At 41.7% G+C, this 17,634-nt stretch overlaps 3 protein-coding genes across 3 annotated transcripts; all 3 read right to left on the reverse strand.

Annotated features, from left to right (window-relative positions):
• Positions 1-5,407: 5,407 nt before the first annotated feature.
• LOC105896305 (olfactory receptor 1020-like) lies at positions 5,408-6,395 on the reverse strand. The gene has a single exon (XM_012823051.3). It carries the CDS (start codon positions 6,393-6,395, stop codon positions 5,415-5,417), a length of 981 nt encoding a protein of 326 aa, XP_012678505.2. The 3' UTR covers positions 5,408-5,414.
• A 2,593-nt stretch (positions 6,396-8,988) lies between these two features.
• Positions 8,989-12,585, reverse strand: LOC105896306 (olfactory receptor 52B2-like). The gene is made up of 3 exons (XM_031574135.1): positions 12,543-12,585; positions 11,719-12,435; positions 8,989-9,209 (listed from the first exon to the last, which is right to left on the reverse strand). The coding sequence occupies exons 1-3, from the start codon at positions 12,583-12,585 to the stop codon at positions 8,989-8,991; spliced, it is 981 nt and encodes a 326-aa protein (XP_031429995.1).
• A 209-nt stretch (positions 12,586-12,794) lies between these two features.
• Positions 12,795-13,807, reverse strand: LOC105896308 (olfactory receptor 1F12-like). The gene has a single exon (XM_012823053.3). The coding sequence runs from the start codon at positions 13,751-13,753 to the stop codon at positions 12,824-12,826; it is 930 nt and encodes a 309-aa protein (XP_012678507.2). The 5' UTR covers positions 13,754-13,807; the 3' UTR covers positions 12,795-12,823.
• Positions 13,808-17,634: the final 3,827 nt, after the last annotated feature.

The raw sequence follows: 17,634 nt of genomic DNA on the forward strand, positions 1-17,634 counted from the left end.
GGCGACGCCCCCCTCAAGACGATGGGCTTCTCCGGGGATTCCCAATGACGTCAGTCACGGCCTCTCGGAGCAGGCAGTCCATACACCACAATAAAAGAAATAGTTAAAACTCAGCCAATGCAATACACAGTGCAATGGGGTTTAGATGGAACAAATACTTCCCTTCACGCTGGGTATCGTGAGCGTTGGAATATTCGCCACGTTGGCTTCTCTTGGTTCGGACTTCTGTCATTGGAATCCTTTCGGTCCCAACCCGGAAATGGCCACCAGCAGACCTCGGATAGTCAGGCAAAGGATCAACGTACCGCAGGCCACGTACACAGTAATAATGACATATAAAAGTAGGAGGCAAAGCTTACGTTCCTTTGCTCAGGAATTGTGAGCATTGATTATTCCAATACAGCTCTCCGTGATGATAGCGTGTTCTGGGCTGCTTCCATCCGTTGCAGCCCAATTCCTTCCTTCCTTCCTTCCTTCCTTCCTTCCGTCCGTCCGTCCGTCCGTTCGTTCGTTCGTTCGTTAGTCTCGGTTTCGCTGTCCCCGCCGGGCCTCCAGTAATCCAGCAGCTCCCTGTTTATATACCCCACCTCCTTGCCCTCGCTCCCGTCGATAGGTAGGTTACTAATGGTCCAGGTATGTGTCCAGGTTCAAGCAATGAAGCAATCAGTGAGCCCCAAGGGGAAGTCTGTGTGGTGAACAGTGTTCTATGCAATTTCACACGGTGCACATTAATGGAGGATCACAATACACACAGTGAATACAAAAAGGGTGATACATTTCATAAGCACTCAAAAAGGCACAGCACACAATAATCACAGCAAGCTAGATACACACTAAACCATTCACCTAGTCCCAATAGGCTGACAATTACCCCCCCACTTTGAACCTAGTCGTCCCGACTAGCACGGACTATACCGGTCCGGTTTGTTACCTTGAGTGGAACGGGTGGAGCGGCGCAGGGGTAGGTCGTTGGTACCTTGGAGAGCGGCAGCAACCCGGGGTCCGGACAGCCCAGGATCGGCGCTGGCTGGCGCATCTTGGACGGGGCTGTCTGGCCCATAGAGAGGGTCGTCAGGGATTGCTGGGGGTTCGGGCTCTCTTGGAGGTACCGGTCTTCGACCATAAAAGGTCAGGGGCCAGTAGGTCCGCCTTTGGTTTATACTAGTGTCACTCTTGCTTGCGGTTCGCCCTGGTGGTGGTTCTGGCTCCGCTGCCATTTTAGGTTCTGGGGGGAAAGTTGAGATATCCGTCACCGCCCCCACCGGTCGTCCCGCTGCGGTGGGGGGTTCTGAAAACCCCTTGAGGGCTGCTGCCGTTTGGAACAATTTCTCTGCACATGACCAGCCTCCCCACAATCCAAGCAGATGGGTCGGCCTTGTGGGTCCCACTGGTACCTCGTCGCATGGCTAGGGCCTGCCTGTGTTGGAGGAGGCATGGAGTGATGTCGTGGTTGTTCCCAGGGGCTGTCCCATGGTCGGCTCTTGGAAACAGCATGTCCCCGCAGCTGCTCTACTAACTGCGTGCCAAGGGCCTTCACTTGCTCGGACAATTCCTGCTGCAGTTCACGGCGCAACTCTTCCTTCCAATCATACATCTGCTTGTGGATCGGTCCAGCCGGTTCTTTCCTCCTTTTCGTTCCGGTTGTTGCACAGGAAGAAGTGGCTCTTGCTGCACTTACCTGGGCTTCCTCGGTACCACTTCCCAGCTCTTCCTCTAGGGCCCGGGCTTCTGCAGTCACCGCTTTAAACCCTTGCAGAGGCTGTCGACGCAGGTAGCGCTGTAATTCTGTTCTCACCGGACCAGTCTTCATGCCAAGCACGAACTGATCCAGTGGTGCCTCGTCTTCCTCCCCCGCAGCCTGTCGGTCAAGCCGTCGCCACTTTACATGACATTCCCTCAGCCGGAGAATGAAATCCCCCACCTTCTCATCAGGGCTTTGGCGGCACTTGAAAAAGGCTGCTCGTGCTTGCGCTGTGTTGATGGTTTCTCCATAAAGGTCCTTCAGGGCAGAGAGAATGTGGTTGCCGGTGTTGCGTTGTGTTGCATCTAACAATGCCACTTCGCGTCGGGCTTCTCCTTCCAAGGCGCTGAAGATGAAGTCAGCTTGCTGTTCGGCAGAGAGTGGTTGTGCACGCAGCATAGCCTGCACCTGAGCACGCCATTCTCTGAATCGCCGCCGCTCTCCATTGAATTTGGGGAGCCAGGGGGCGCTGTAAAACCAGGGCATAATTAAGGGTGAAGACGGAGTTATAGGTTCACAGACTGGTAGGTCTACTGGGGTACTTCATCTATCGGGCGAGCCCGAGTGGTCTTCTGTGTCACTGGGCATCCTGCCGAGCTACGCCAGAAAAGAGATGTCAGCCGTATGGCCGCCTCCTTAAATTTACGAATGCCCAGGACACAGAAGTACCAACAGTATTTAATTATAAAAATAGTTTTATTTGTATAAAAGGTCGAAGATAATTTATATCTTTAAAAGCAGTCTTCCAATAATTTAAATGTCCACAAGGAAAATCCACTAGCGAGCTGACAGACAGATGGGGTCCAATTGTAGTCCAATAAAGACTGAGATCTGTCCAGTGTGGATGGCTTGGTGTGTCGTCATGGGCGACGCCCCCCTCAAGACGATGGGCTTCTCCGGGGATTCCCAATGACGTCAGTCACGGCCTCTCGGAGCAGGCAGTCCATACACCACAATAAAAGAAATAGTTAAAACTCAGCCAATGCAATACACAGTGCAATGGGGTTTAGATGGAACAAATACTTCCCTTCACGCTGGGTATCGTGAGCGTTGGAATATTCGCCACGTTGGCTTCTCTTGGTTCGGACTTCTGTCATTGGAATCCTTTCGGTCCCAACCCGGAAATGGCCACCAGCAGACCTCGGATAGTCAGGCAAAGGATCAACGTACCGCAGGCCACGTACACAGTAATAATGACATATAAAAGTAGGAGGCAAAGCTTACGTTCCTTTGCTCAGGAATTGTGAGCATTGATTATTCCAATACAGCTCTCCGTGATGATAGCGTGTTCTGGGCTGCTTCCATCCGTTGCAGCCCAATTCCTTCCTTCCTTCCTTCCTTCCGTCCGTCCGTTCGTTCGTTCGTTCGTTCGTTAGTCTCGGTTTCGCTGTCCCCGCCGGGCCTCCAGTAATCCAGCAGCTCCCTGTTTATATACCCCACCTCCTTGCCCTCGCTCCCGTCGATAGGTAGGTTACTAATGGTCCAGGTATGTGTCCAGGTTCAAGCAATGAAGCAATCAGTGAGCCCCAAGGGGAAGTCTGTGTGGTGAACAGTGTTCTATGCAATTTCACACGGTGCACATTAATGGAGGATCACAATACACACAGTGAATACAAAAAGGGTGATACATTTCATAAGCACTCAAAAAGGCACAGCACTCAATAATCACAGCAAGCTAGATACACACTAAACCATTCACCTAGTCCCAATAGGCTGACACATGTTGCAAAGGCTTTTTTCCGTGCATCTGCAGACAGCTTTAAAGTTAATAGTATGATTTATAAATACGACAGTAGGACCAGTAATATTGGGAGCACAACATATATAGCAATAGCACATGTACCTTAAATGTTGCTCAAAAGTGTGTAAATGTTTTTCCTACAGCCCAGATTAGACACAGATAAATTATCACAGAATATTTTATGAATGCTGTACCGGCACAAAGGGATCCTAGATGTCAGGCAAATCTGACCCAACACCAGTCCGTCAGGGAGGAGGTTAGCCACAACCAAGAGCACCCTCACCTTGTGTGGGGTCATTATGGTGTGGTAAAGCAGAGGTTGGAAAATGGACACATATCTGTCATAGGCCATGACAGTTAGCATACTGTAAATACAACCTCCATAGGACTCTGAATTCTTGGATCATCTTGTTTTGTTGATTCATACAACACTAGAGTATGTTATCTGATGGAAAGCAGAAAGTTATCAATTTGCCCTGCACAGATGGGAAAATAAACTGTTGACTTCACATTAGTGTAGATTTGAGGCTGGTGTTCCTTGGAACTGTGTACTTTAAATACAGTCAAATTTGAGGGAGTTTGTTTTAAGAAATTCTGCTAAGAGGGTTTTTGTTTTATTAAAATTGTTTAATAGTATTATATAATATAGTATTGTTCTGCAGGCACAGCTTCACTCAATGTGGACATGGACGTGTGTGTGAGTATCTCCACAGTATACTAGTTTTGTTGTTGTAGACACGTCTCTCAGCGCACAAGCTCTGTGTCGTGTGAATCTAGAGCAAAGACTATTTTTTATAGGTCTATAGTTTTCTCTGCCCTTTCATAACCGTTTACAGTAATCCTCTATCTAAATAGCGATAACTACCTACCTTAAAATACAATTTCTGGTGATCTAATCAGCTACGTTTTGCAGAAGCATGAAATAAACAAACCTTGAGGAAGAAGGTTTTGATATTATTTGTCTGAGACAAATTAGGCCTCTGCATTTTGGACTTTTTGCTCTAGTGCCATTTCCAAACTACAGCCATTCTTTTTTTTTTTTTAAGGTTCTTCTGTCTGATATAAAACTTGCATAATCTTTGCATATTTGGCAGTATCCAGCCTAGAGTGTTCAAGTGTTGCTTTTCAAATGGTAATACTGAGAGTCCCTTTGTCTGAGGTATCTTTTATAAATTCCAGTTTTTATTGCTAAACATTTTAGAACAGTTGGATTTATTGATACATTTTCTGTCATCAAATATATGATATGTCTTTTTATATTTATGAATAAATACCTTTATAGAAATATATGTGTTTTTTAACAAAAGTGTATGTACAACTAAACTGGAAGAACCACTTTAGTTAATGTATTACTTTATTTTTGGCAAATAAAAAACACCACTTGAAACAGCCAGTATTTTTATCACAGTATCACAGCTGTGTCACAGTATCCATCACAGCTGTAGAAGGTGTTCTTTCCCACAGTAAATACTCCAACAAATAACCATTTAGACTGTTTTCGTACATCACATCAAATGTATATAAATATCATCCTTATCTACTTGTATATGATATAAAAATCAGATGAAAGCAAAAGCATACAATAAAGTGCCCAAACTGTATATCGAACACAGTGTCATGTATTCACTAGCTTCACTTTTAAAAGAACCATTACAACTTGCATTGAAGACCAAGGGACATGTCTGTGGAAATGAACAGACTTCATTGTGCTATTAGTCATTATGGCTCTGGTGTAGCCATGCATTCAAAAACTATCCAGAAGCAACGTGCACACCTCAATTTGAACACTGTCAGAACACACAGAACAACAAGTCTCTGTGGCACATTTCACTCCTGGTTTGGCAATGGTTCGGTGCAGGGTGGGAAAGAGCTCTGAAAGCTCAGTGTTTCATTTTTTTTTCATGGCTGACTTACAAGCTCAGAAAGACACAGCTATGAGAACACAAAAACAGTTGATTTCTTAGGTTGTGTCAGACAACCAGTGACTACAGACCCAGATCTCAGAATTTTTGAAAGGCTTTTTCTAATGTCGTGGTTTTTCATACCATATATAATGGGGTGAAATAGTGGAGGTACAAGAATAAAATGGGATGATAAAAATATATTAACCTCTATTGGTACATAGTAAGTTATGCGATTGTAAATGACAGCAAACAACAAAGACAAGGAAATATTCAGAAAAACAAGTAAATGCGGAGTACATGTGGCAAAGGCTTTTTTTCGTGCGTCTGCTGATAACCTTGAACTCAGCACAAAGATTTTAAGATACGACAGTAGGATCAGTAGTATCGGGAGCACGATTATGAAAACAACAGTACATATACCATAGAGATTGGTCACAAGAGTGTGAGTGCTCTGACTACAGCCCAGATTAGACACAGATAAATTATCACAGAATATTTTATGAATGCTGTACCGGCACAAAGGGATCCCAGATGTCAGGCATATCTGACCCAACACCAGTCCGACAGGGAGGAGGTTAGCCACAACCAAGAGCACCCTCACCTTGTGTGGGGTCATTATGGTGTGGTAAAGCAGAGGTTGGAAAATGGACACATACCTGTCATAGGCCATGACAGTTAGCATACTGTAAATACAACCTCCATAGGAAGTGATGAAAAAAGTCTGAACAAGGCAGGCTTCATACGAGGCTGAGTGAATATCAGTCGCAAGGTGGCCCATGACCTTTGGCCAAGCTGCTGTGCTACCAATCAAACCATCAAATATCAAGCTAAACAAAAATATGTACATTGGTTTATGGAGCGACCTGTCCACATAGATTAAAATCATGAGGGCGGTGTTGGCTACTACAGTGGCGAGATAAATGAAGAATAGGATGGTAAAGATTACATCTTTGGCTGGTCCAATCTCCTTATAAGCTGTGAAAGTGAAAATGACGGATGATCCATTCATTGTAGTTGGTCTGTCCTAAAAGATACACCTCACACAATTCAATAAATAAAGCAATACACTCACTGTTAATAAGCAGTTAATAGGAGATTATACATTTACTGTTCTGTATAATTAAATAAATATTGACATAGAACATATAAAAAATAGACATTCACCTTTTCACATGTGTAAATTCAAAAATACTGTTCTTACAATATACGCCCATAGATTGATTTAGGCAGATGACAAATTGTGTGTCACATACATTCACATATTTCTAAAAAGAAATAGTACTGTGAGAAACATAGCGATACATGAAACCATAATGCATTGTAGAATTATTATATTGTAATAAACAACAGAGATTTGCCAAGACAGGAAGATTTTCTTCTTTCTCTCACAAAACACTTACTTACAGTAAGAGACAACAGCACCATCTGCAGCCGCAGCTTGAGCGGTTTAATAAAAAGAATTACTGGCTTTGGCAAGCATGCCCTTTCAGTTCTTCAAACGTCAGTGTCATGCCAAATTTATACAACTTGTTGTTGTTTTGTTTTTCTCCAAGGTATACAAGATGACCTAAGGGTGTTCTTCTGGGCACAAACCATTGGAGAATTGTCCTTGGAATTTTGATTTGTCCCATTGTTCATGGACACAATGGGGCAAAACATATCTTCCGCAATATAGACGGCAAAGCTGAACTACATGAAGTTTTAGTCATCAGAATGATAAGAAAACACCTTAGAGGCTTAGTAGCTCATATTGTGATAGGCCTTGCTTGTATATAACAGTGGACTATATGGGTGTGTGTGTGTGTGTGTGTGTGTGTGTGTGTGTGTGTGTGTGTGTGTGTGTGTGTGTGTGTGTGTGTGTGTGTGTGTGTGTGTGTGTGTGTGTGTGTGTGTGTGTGTGTGTGTGTGTGTGTGTGTGTGTGTGTGTGTGTGTGTGTGTGTGTGCATGTTTGTTGGGTTGGGGATGTAATGTTGTGGCTTGGTGTGAATTTGCCAAGCGGTGGGACAGGTTGTTATTGATATCATATGGAATAAGCTTTAAGTCCAGACAGACTCTTGGTATTTCACAGAATAAGTCATCCAGAAGCAGAGCCAGAACACATCCAACATCTGGAGCAGTTTCTCTCTTGAGGTCCTGGGTCCTCTGACTTATGCAGCATGGGTCTTGGCAGTGCTGCTGTTACATTTAGAAGGCAACAGGATGTAGACACAATTTTTTACAGCCACTGAATTTTTGAGGATATCTTGCTGCATTATGCATATTATAATTTGAATATAAGATATACAACTGATCTTAGCTCTTGTTGATATATACTCAATATATTGATATACTCAAAACTACCACACGCTCTTAGCATTTTGTATAAGGCTGTGTTCTTAGGCTTTTAAAGACACATCGTGTATAAGGCTTTGTTCTTAGGCTTTTAAAGACACATCTTGTATAAGGCTGTGTTCTTAGGTTTTTAAAGACACATCTTGTATAAGGCTTTGTTCTTAGGCTTTTAAAGACACATCTTGCAAAAGTCTGGCCAGCTGAAGTGGGATGCAGAGGATTCGTGGCTTCTTCCACCATCAGGTTGCTAAAAGAGCTTGGAATCCATGGACAGGCTCTGCGGCAGACCGTCAGAGCAGTGTCTCAAGCAGCTGAAAGAGGCAGCCAGTGGATCTGGATCAAACAGAAGGACCCTTGCTGGGCTATAACTTCATGACCCCCCACCCCCACCTGAGAACCCAATTCAGATCCCTCCAACTTGAGGAGGGCATATGAGGTATGCAGTCAGCTGTAGGGCTGGCTCAGGGAAGAGGACGCCCCTGCCTTGCATAGTCCCGTGGGAAATCTTAATTGGGCATGGGACACAAGCTAAGGCTTGATCACCCTTTAGCTGGCCACCTTTGATGAGGGTGTTTAGTGATTAAAGGCCGAAACACCCACTGATTCGAAGGCACACTACTGAGGATGGGTCCCAAAATGTACATCTTAACCCAGTCTAAGAATTAAACCTCCCATGCCACTCTTTCAACATCACGGTAATTCTCATGTGAGTGCATACCATCTATTGGCACAATGGACAGTTTTAACATCTCGTCCCGTGTTTTATGATTCTGATTCTTAAGCTTTTAAAGACACATCTTGTATAAGGCTGTGTTCTTAGGCATTTAGAAACATATTTTGGCATCCCTGGGGTCATGTTCTAACCTAACAACATCTGCAGCAAACTTACACTCTATCTAGTATAGGATTAATCTGAGGTAGTCAAGTAAAGGATGGTCAGTAAAAACGTACTGATGAAGCAAAACTGATAATGGTTTGAAAATGGTGATATGGGCAGTATATGCTTGTATTTGCGCCATGGTGCTGAAACAAACAATATGTTGCAAGGACATTTTTTGTCCGCTTGAGTCTGAGTGCACCTGAGGAGATTACATTTTGCTGGCTGTGGTATTACGTCTGCTTGTGTGCAGAGCTTGGCTGAAGCATGGCTTCTCAGCTTGGTATGAGGTGGGGAATGCAAGGAGCAGAAGACAATAGAGGGAAACGCTGAGCATGCGTGGGCCACATTACACTCCAGACAGACCGCCGGAAAGCTGCTTTTGCTTCCTCGTCATTTTGACCAGAAACGAGTCTCTCCTGGATTGTGGACTCGCTTCTGGACACATCCATTTGGAACCACCCAGTCAGGGACATCTAAGGAGAAGAAGATCTCCATGTCCGTCTTGACTGCATTCAGGTGGTCGGTGTAACGCAGCAGGTGGTCATCTGTCAGCTCTTCCAACATCTGAATGTAGGTACAGGCTATTTCACTGACATGGATGTATAGGCTGCCTTTGTCAGTTTAGCCAAATTAAATCATTACAACTAAATACAATTCAAATAGTAGATCTACCTCTACTACTACTACTACTACTAATAATAATGTTAATGCCTTGGTCAGCAGTGGGAAAGGGCTGAGTTGACGCCTGCTTATGTTCTGCCTGTACAGTTCCGGCTCGGCAAGGCTTTTGAGTGGGCTACTGTACTTTGTACAGTCAGTGTTTTACCTCTGTCTTTTTCAGGTCTCTGACAGAACACCCCACTCAGTGCCTGTAGTTGATTATCGTAGGGAGGCGCTCTCCTTTGAGTGCCCACTTCAGCACCACACAGTAGGCCAATTGACTGAATGGAGTGCTACGTCACAGACCAGAAGAAGATAAAGCTAACACACTAACTGTACAAACAGTCATTTTCTACAGTTTCTTTACAGTTATTGAGGTAAATAGATGCAGGTGTGTCTCTGTATTCCCATGTTGTCAGACCCTTATGAACAAATGTACGAGCCTGTCAGCGGCGAAAACAAGCGGTAAACTTTGGCATTGTATAGCCATTTAGCGGTTCCTGGTTTCAGTGTTCTCACTCAATATTGGACCGATTCGTTATTTGTCCCTAGTAAAGTTTTGGACCCAAAAAGATCTGACAAATAGGGCCCAGGTTGAAAAATCCCAAGGTTTGTGCTTTAATTTTGCTGATGACATTGACACGATGGAGCACACTGTGTACTGTGCTCATGTAACAGGTTAAAGAAGGAGAAATACAGTTGCAACCTTTCATTTTCTATTTTGTGTCTATATGAGTTTATTTCACTAAAAACCTATATATGTTCAGTCATTTCATGGTAGCTTATAGGTATTGGGAGTATTATTTGTTGAGTAAGTGCGCCCTCTATTGGATGGTGGTGTCTATGTGCTGCATTTTCGCATGCCTTGCTCAGTCTGTGTTCTGCTTGGCTGAGAGGTACGTGTGCGCAGTGTGCTGTGTGTTGCTTGCCGTGGAATAGTTCACCTTACAACCACTTCCTTGAGTGTGTTCACGTGAGAGTGGTGTGGATCCCGATGCACGCCGTCTTGTAGTCTGCCTCCCTCAGGTAAGCCCTACCTAGCACTGCCTATACTCTAGCCTAGGTATATCCAATATTTCCCTGTTTTAGCCTTACTGGCATAAATCATTTTTAATAAATATATTTTTGTATTTTGCTAACTTGTGAGGCTTGTTTTCAGGTTATTTCACAAACAACCTCTCTAACTCCCACTCCCCTTTCCTTTAAATTATCAATAAACATTCTTGAACTAGAATCCACGTCTGTCGCCTTGTGCATTTGAACCTGTTTGGGCCTTTGTGTCTAATTGAAATGACTTTAAGGTATTCCCTGGGGCTTACTGGTATAAAGTTTCCCTGGGTTGGCGTAGTCATCACAGGGAAAACTAGGTTATAACCATCTTCCCCTCTCTACTGCCCTCACTGCACAAGCATCACAATTTTAATTTGTCTGGCAAAAAGGTCTTATCAATGGTATTGATAGTCTTACGGTAACAATTCATTCTGGACTTTCAATGTATCCTGGTCCAAGGTAAACCCTCTTTGAGGGAAGTGTGATTATGGTGTTTTGAATGGCACAAGAATGGTATGGTTGACCAATGGAGCATCAGCATATAGCAGACATGACAATATTCAATATTCTTATTATTAATTAGATAAATAAGTGAGCGCTATTTATTTGACATTCAATGCTGTCCACACACACACACACGTTCATCAGTGATACACACATACACATGATGCTACCGTTACTTTATTTATTTTTTCATTCAGTGTATTTACTTCAGATGCTTATACATTTCAGTCATCTGGAGCAGAGAGAGGTGCATGTATGTAACCAAGACTGTTAGTGGCACTGTCTGAAAAAGCTTGTACAATGTACCCTAGAGTTAGTAGATTAACATAATATTTGAATGTATCTCTCATTAATCAGTCAATCTCCCTACTGTCCAGATAAATACAATTGGGTTGTACAATGGGTTGAGGAGGAATGCATTGCAAACGAAATGCAGTCACTGGACAGTATTGGCTATATCATGTAATATGGCTGTGAGGGATTGCAATTGCAAAGTCTATGCTAAATTCAATCTGGTTTAATATCAACCCAGTGCCGTTACCTGCAAATATGTACTTTAAGACATCAAAACATACAAAGTCAATATAACATACAAAAGGTGAGTCATACAAGAATTATGTGAAAAAGTATGTTGCATGAAAAAAACATGGGTCTTTTCAAACAATAGGTAAAATAAATTATTCTGGTTTAAATTGACCTTTTCTATTTAAATTTCATCACATCAGAGAATTTCAGGGAAATAGATAATCAACATACAAACTTATTTCAGTTTGACACAAAAACAACAGGCTAGGCTTTTTGCATTCTATTTCTATCCAGATGTAAGTTGTTTTGAGGGATTATGGTCATTATTAAATTTACTATCACCAGTTGATACTACACCTCTCCTCAAATATTTAAAAATACATTCCCGAATATCCTTGGTTTTGATCCCATAAATAACGGGATGTAGAAGAGCTGAAATTAGACTAAACTGAAAGCCGAAAAAGATCTGAACATTTGTTGATACATTGCGTGTGAAATGGTTATAAATAATTGTAAAAAGAGCAACCAAAGAAAAATTCATAAAAATGATAAGGTGAGGAGCACAAGTGGAAATGGCTTTACGTTGTGAATCTTTAGAGGCCTTTATGCTTACGGCAATGATTCTGATATATGAAAATAGCACAAAAAACACAATAAAAACAGCTGAGATTACAAACACAGAAACACCATACAGTGTACTCATGCGATGCCATTGACTTGATACACATGACAGTTTAGAAACGGAAATATTTTCACAGTAAAACCTAGGAATAGTGTTACTGCATAAAGGCACTCGTGATGTCAGACATAGCTGACCAGACACAGAGAATATGGGAACAAGGTTGCTCACGGCCAACAGCTGTTTCACTTTCTGTGGTGTCATTATTGTATGATACCGTAAAGGGTTGATTATAGAGACATAACGGTCATAGGCCATCACAGTTAGAATAGAATAAGTACCAGTAGCATAAACACTAACTATAAACACCTGACACAAACACCCCTCATAGGAACTTGTCTGAGTGTCAGACAGAAGGTTTTGTAGCACTTTGGGCCAAACTGCAGTGCTTTCAATAAGCGCAATGATGATTCTGATTTCTGTTTGTCAGTTTATTTTCCCCCGCATGGACAGCACTTTGGTTCAACTCCTATTGTTTTAAAATGTGCTATACAAATAACGTGACTCGACTTGACTTGATTTTCACTTTGTTTATTAAGGAACTGAATGGAAATAAATATAATCAACATGAATCTTGAATAATGACAATTCAACAAACAACTTTTTTACTTTATGGGTGGATAAACATTCCTTATAACAGAAAACTTTCTTTAAAATCATTAAGACCCTTAAATCATGGAACACAGATCCAAAGACATTTTCAACTTTATCAACACTCTTGAATAATGGATGAATATGATCTTGTCACTGCTATTCGTGTACGAACTGTGGTGATAGTTTATGCCCTGATTTCACATAACAAGTAACTTATGACAAAACTGCTCTCGTATTTCTGATCAGGTATTTCCTGATTTCTGTGTTTTTGATGCCATAAATGATTGGGTGTAAAAGAGGTGGAACCAGAACAAACTGGACGGAGAGAAACATGTGCATGTCCTCTGACACAAAAACAAACTGATTGTAAATGATGGAGAACAGCGAGCTCATGGAGAAATTGATGAAAACAATCAGGTGAGGAGCACAGGTCGAAATGGCCTTCTTCTGGGAATCAGCTGATGCTTTCAAACTTACAGTAATTATTCTAATGTACGAGAGCAGCACAAAAAATGCAATGAAAACAACAGAGAGTACAAACACACAGACACCATATAAGCTACTGGCCCGATACAGTGAGTTGGTGACACATGACAGTTTGGAGACGGAGATATTTTCACAATAAAACTTATGGATGCTTCGTCTGCATAAAGGCACTCGTGATGTCAGACATACCTGACCAGACACAGAGAATATGGGAACAAGGTTGCTCACGGCCAACAGCTGTTTCACTTTCTGTGGTGTCATTATTGTATGATACCGTAAAGGGTTGATTATAGAGACATAACGGTCGTAGGCCATCACAGTTAGAATAGAATAAGTACCAGTAGCATAAACACTAACTATAAACACCTGACACAAACACCCCTCATAGGAACTTGTCTGAGTGTCAGACAGAAGATTTTGTAGCACTTTGGGCCAAACTGCAGTGCTTCCAAACAGTCCAATACAGGTCAGATTAAACAGGAATATGAACATAGGCTGATGAAGTCTTGACTCCCAGATGATAACAAGCATTAGGAACATGTTAGCAAATACTGAGGCAATGTAGAGTGCTGAAATAATGGTAAAATATACATACTTTTGGGGGCCAATAGATTGGTATGCAGTAAAAATCAGAGTGATATCAAATGAGTGATTCATTTTCCTTCTTACCTAAAAGTGAAGAGTATGAACATGGATGATTAGATATAGTATATGAATCTAAAATGCATCTGCAGAATAATATAAAACCTGCAGGCTTTCATTTCAACACTCAACTACACTCAAACTACGACAAAATGCAAAAGCACATATGAAAGCTCTTGAATATGGCATTGGAGTATTATATAATAAATGACAAATACACAAATCAAAACAAAACATTTTAGAAAAAAATAGCATCTTACTTACCCTTAAATTTAACAATGAACTATGTAACCAAAAGTCTAAAGACGTTTACAAAGTTTCTTACAGTACATTGGTTTTGGACCTCACAACCTTTACAGACCTGTGATATGTGTTTGACAAAGCTGAAGCTTTTATGTACTGTCTCGGGTTCTTGTCAAACTGTTGCCACCCTAATGGGCAATGCCATGGAGAATTACTCAGAAGACCTTTTCCCCCTTGGACTTGATGAAACAACAATAGAAATGGATTATTGTTATATATGACAGTATGACAACACTGGAGTTGGATAAGCACTATCAATCCAAAAATGAATGCACAAATGAATACTAACTAGATGAATCCAAGAACATGTCATATGCTAACAGTGTCATTGGTTCTGGGAGAACTTCAAAGTAATGAAATAGAAACAGTGACTCACACACTGCTGGTAGTGTGAAAAGGCTGATATTTTTTAAATCTTTTGTTTTTTGAGTAACCTAATTATTGAGGATGCCTTGATATTAAAAAGATACAACAAAGATACTTGATAAAATATGAATATTTTTTCATTTTTTGAGTGTTGCTACGTACATCCTTTGTTGTCTGTTGTGAATTGTTTCCTGGGCATTATCAGTCTCCATGTCTTTCCACAGTGCACAGATGAAACATTTTGGCCCTCAGAGGCTGGGAGTGTTTTACACCATTTTCCTCTGATCGGTCTTCTCAGGAATCTTCCACCACAGAAAACCAGCCATCTAGCTTCTCCTAACACCAGCCCCTTTCAAACAGTTAGAGCTGCTGAAGCTCCACTCATTCCCACTGCCACAACAACCTTTGAGGACCATACCATAGTGGGAAAACTGCCTAGTTATCTCATGTCACTCTTAAAATTCAAGTCCATCTGTCATAATACACGGTCACAGAGCCTCCTCTCCCTTGAAATCCCATATATCAAAACCGATATTGGCAAAATAGCTTTTAAGTTATTTGCTTCCCATAAATGGAACACTGTGCAAGAGGACTTGAGGCTAACCCAGTTTTTTTCTGTGAACCAGTTTAAGAGCCTTCTAGATGCTAAGGATGTGCCTCAGTGCTCTTGTTTTAACTAATTCTATGATTTTATTTTTATCTTGCGTTATTTTATACTTTTATACTGCGTTATTTTATACTATACTATTTTTTATACTAATTTTATACCATTTCTGAGTTGTATAATGTGTTCTGTTTATTTATTTGCCTTAATGTCATTCACTCTCATGCTCTGTACTCTGTACCCTCAATCAGGGCACTGCTGTACAAGAGCTCTGTGCTCAGTCAATTTCCCTGAATAAACAATGAATGAATGATGATGATGATACCAGCAGAGGACTGGCCCAAATTCACCGGCTGTCATGAAACTTGCTTTCAGAATTTGAGACAAAAAGATGAAGTTTTTGAGAAGAGGAGATTACCAGAAGCATGGTTCAAAAACTTCTGACTTGCTGTGATGTCACCTTTGACAAAAGTAGTAGTAAAATCTTTCACTCAATGTGTGCAGCTCTGTTACTAGTAGGAGCTGGTTGAGTGAGTATAATATTTATTGAAGCTAACTGAGAAGGTTTCAAGTTAGACCACTCCAGGTATATTTGTGCCTGACTGTTTTTTTTTTTTCAATATCAGCTGGTGGGAGCATGTAGCCAAAGCTGTCTGTGGTGGTCTGAAATGTGGCATTCTTTTTTTCTGCTCCAACCTTTAGTGAAATTAAAGCAAGCTGACGTTTGCGGACTGTAGGCTACCCTGTATGTCAAAGGTCTGTGGAGCGTAAACTACCAGGTAGCGTCTTACAAGAAGATCCAACAACATTCCCGAAGGTAAGGAGAGTACATTATACTTATATTCAAGACCCAGGACCACCCCCTCAGGAGACAACCAGGAATCAGCCAAACCTGTGATCTGACTGCACCTGTCACGGGTAGGCGATACACAGGTTCTGGGGGGAGAGGCATGACAAAGCTGTGACACCAGATCGCTTGTGAAACTTGTGATTTTGGTTGCCAAGTAGGAGACAACAAAGACAGAGCTACAAAAAAGAAAACCAACGTATAAAGCCTACTGGATAATCCTGTAAACTATATTGGAATTATTCTTCTTGTAATGTGATTTTGTTGTGTTTATATAGTTGACTTGGTTATATATTTAATCAAATTATTGTGGTTCCCTTTGTTGGATTCTAGTACAAAAGATGTTAAGAATATTCCAATTTGTTGATCCATCATCTTGTTGTTTGCGTCCTTATTGAGTTTCAATGAACTTTGACCTTTCTGAAAGCACCTCTGCTTGAAAGGATTCATAAACCATTGTTCTTCTGTATGTCTGTGTTTGTGATTAGTAACTGTACGTGTGGTGATCTTCTGATGACTGGCATCACAGAAGAGTTACCTGATGTTTATAAGTCTTCTGTGAGAAGGTGAATTTCCTCCCTTCTCACTGGAGCAAGAAAAGGGCTTTTGGCCCTTTAAGACACTGACTCCCCCACTGTAATGGTTGATTCCGTGCTCCCCACGTTAATGGTGGGGTCCAATTTAGCCTAAGTGGCTGCCCTATTTTAACAGGTGCCTCATTGGCATGAAGGGAGGACTGGCTGAGAGAGACATTGTCAGATAGGCAGTAAAGAGCACCAAAGAGGACTTGAGGCACTAAGGTAAAACACTCTCCTGATGTGAGGAGAAGTGTTTTGGGTCTAGATGTGTGGACACCGTTGGCCTTGTTTTGTGTGCCGGGTTCTGTGTGCCTTGTCTTTGTGCCTTGTCTGTATGCCTTGTCTTTGTGCCTTGTCTTTGTGCCTCGTGTTGTACCTTGTGTGTGTATGTATGTATTTGCTAGGTGGCCAGTATATGTACTTAGCTTAAGGTTAGTCTCTGTGCCTAGGTTTGGGGCCTGGCTTGGGCCTAAGTAGGACAAGCAGGTATCCAGGGTACAGAGTACTGAAGTAGCCTGTGAGTACGGCCGGTATGTTTGGGTTGTTTTATTTCATTTCATGGGCACATGTGTTGGGGTGCTATAGAGCCCTCGTTAATAAATATATATATTTTTGTACGGAAACACCACCATCTCCTGCCCTCTTCTTCCTCACTACACCACCAAGTCTAGTCGCCACATCCCAAATAACATGGGGGACCGGTGGGTCCTTCACATCTTCCAAATCTGTAAAATCACTCAGGCATCATGCACAACTACAAGAGTTTGAAAACCATAAACATGTATGGATTTCACAGATGCTGAGTCAGAAGATCCTCATTTGTCCTCTCTCAGGCAGCCATACTATACTCGTGGTCTGAGTGCCATCTAGTGACAAAAGTAGTAAATTGTCCTTTAGGAAACAAACAGGTATTGTATACAGTACTTGAGACTGTATGTTGCAGTTTACGTTTAAAGGGGGCAATTTTCAGTGTTCTCATTGAAATAGACAATAATGCCTCTTTTCGGAATATGTCAAAATGTTTTGTTTCATGATAAAAAAAAAAAAAAAAAAATCGAAATATACTTAAAGCCCCATAATTGCATCTGACTTTATACAATTAATTGCATATATACAGTCTGATATCACATAATTATCCACATTATACATTTGCTACATGTCCCCTTTTTAGTTGACAGATGTTACATCAGCATGAACA

The sequence above is a fragment of the Clupea harengus genome, chromosome 9, assembly GCF_900700415.2.
Source record: "Clupea harengus chromosome 9, Ch_v2.0.2, whole genome shotgun sequence".
Lineage (NCBI taxonomy): Eukaryota > Metazoa > Chordata > Actinopteri > Clupeiformes > Clupeidae > Clupea > Clupea harengus.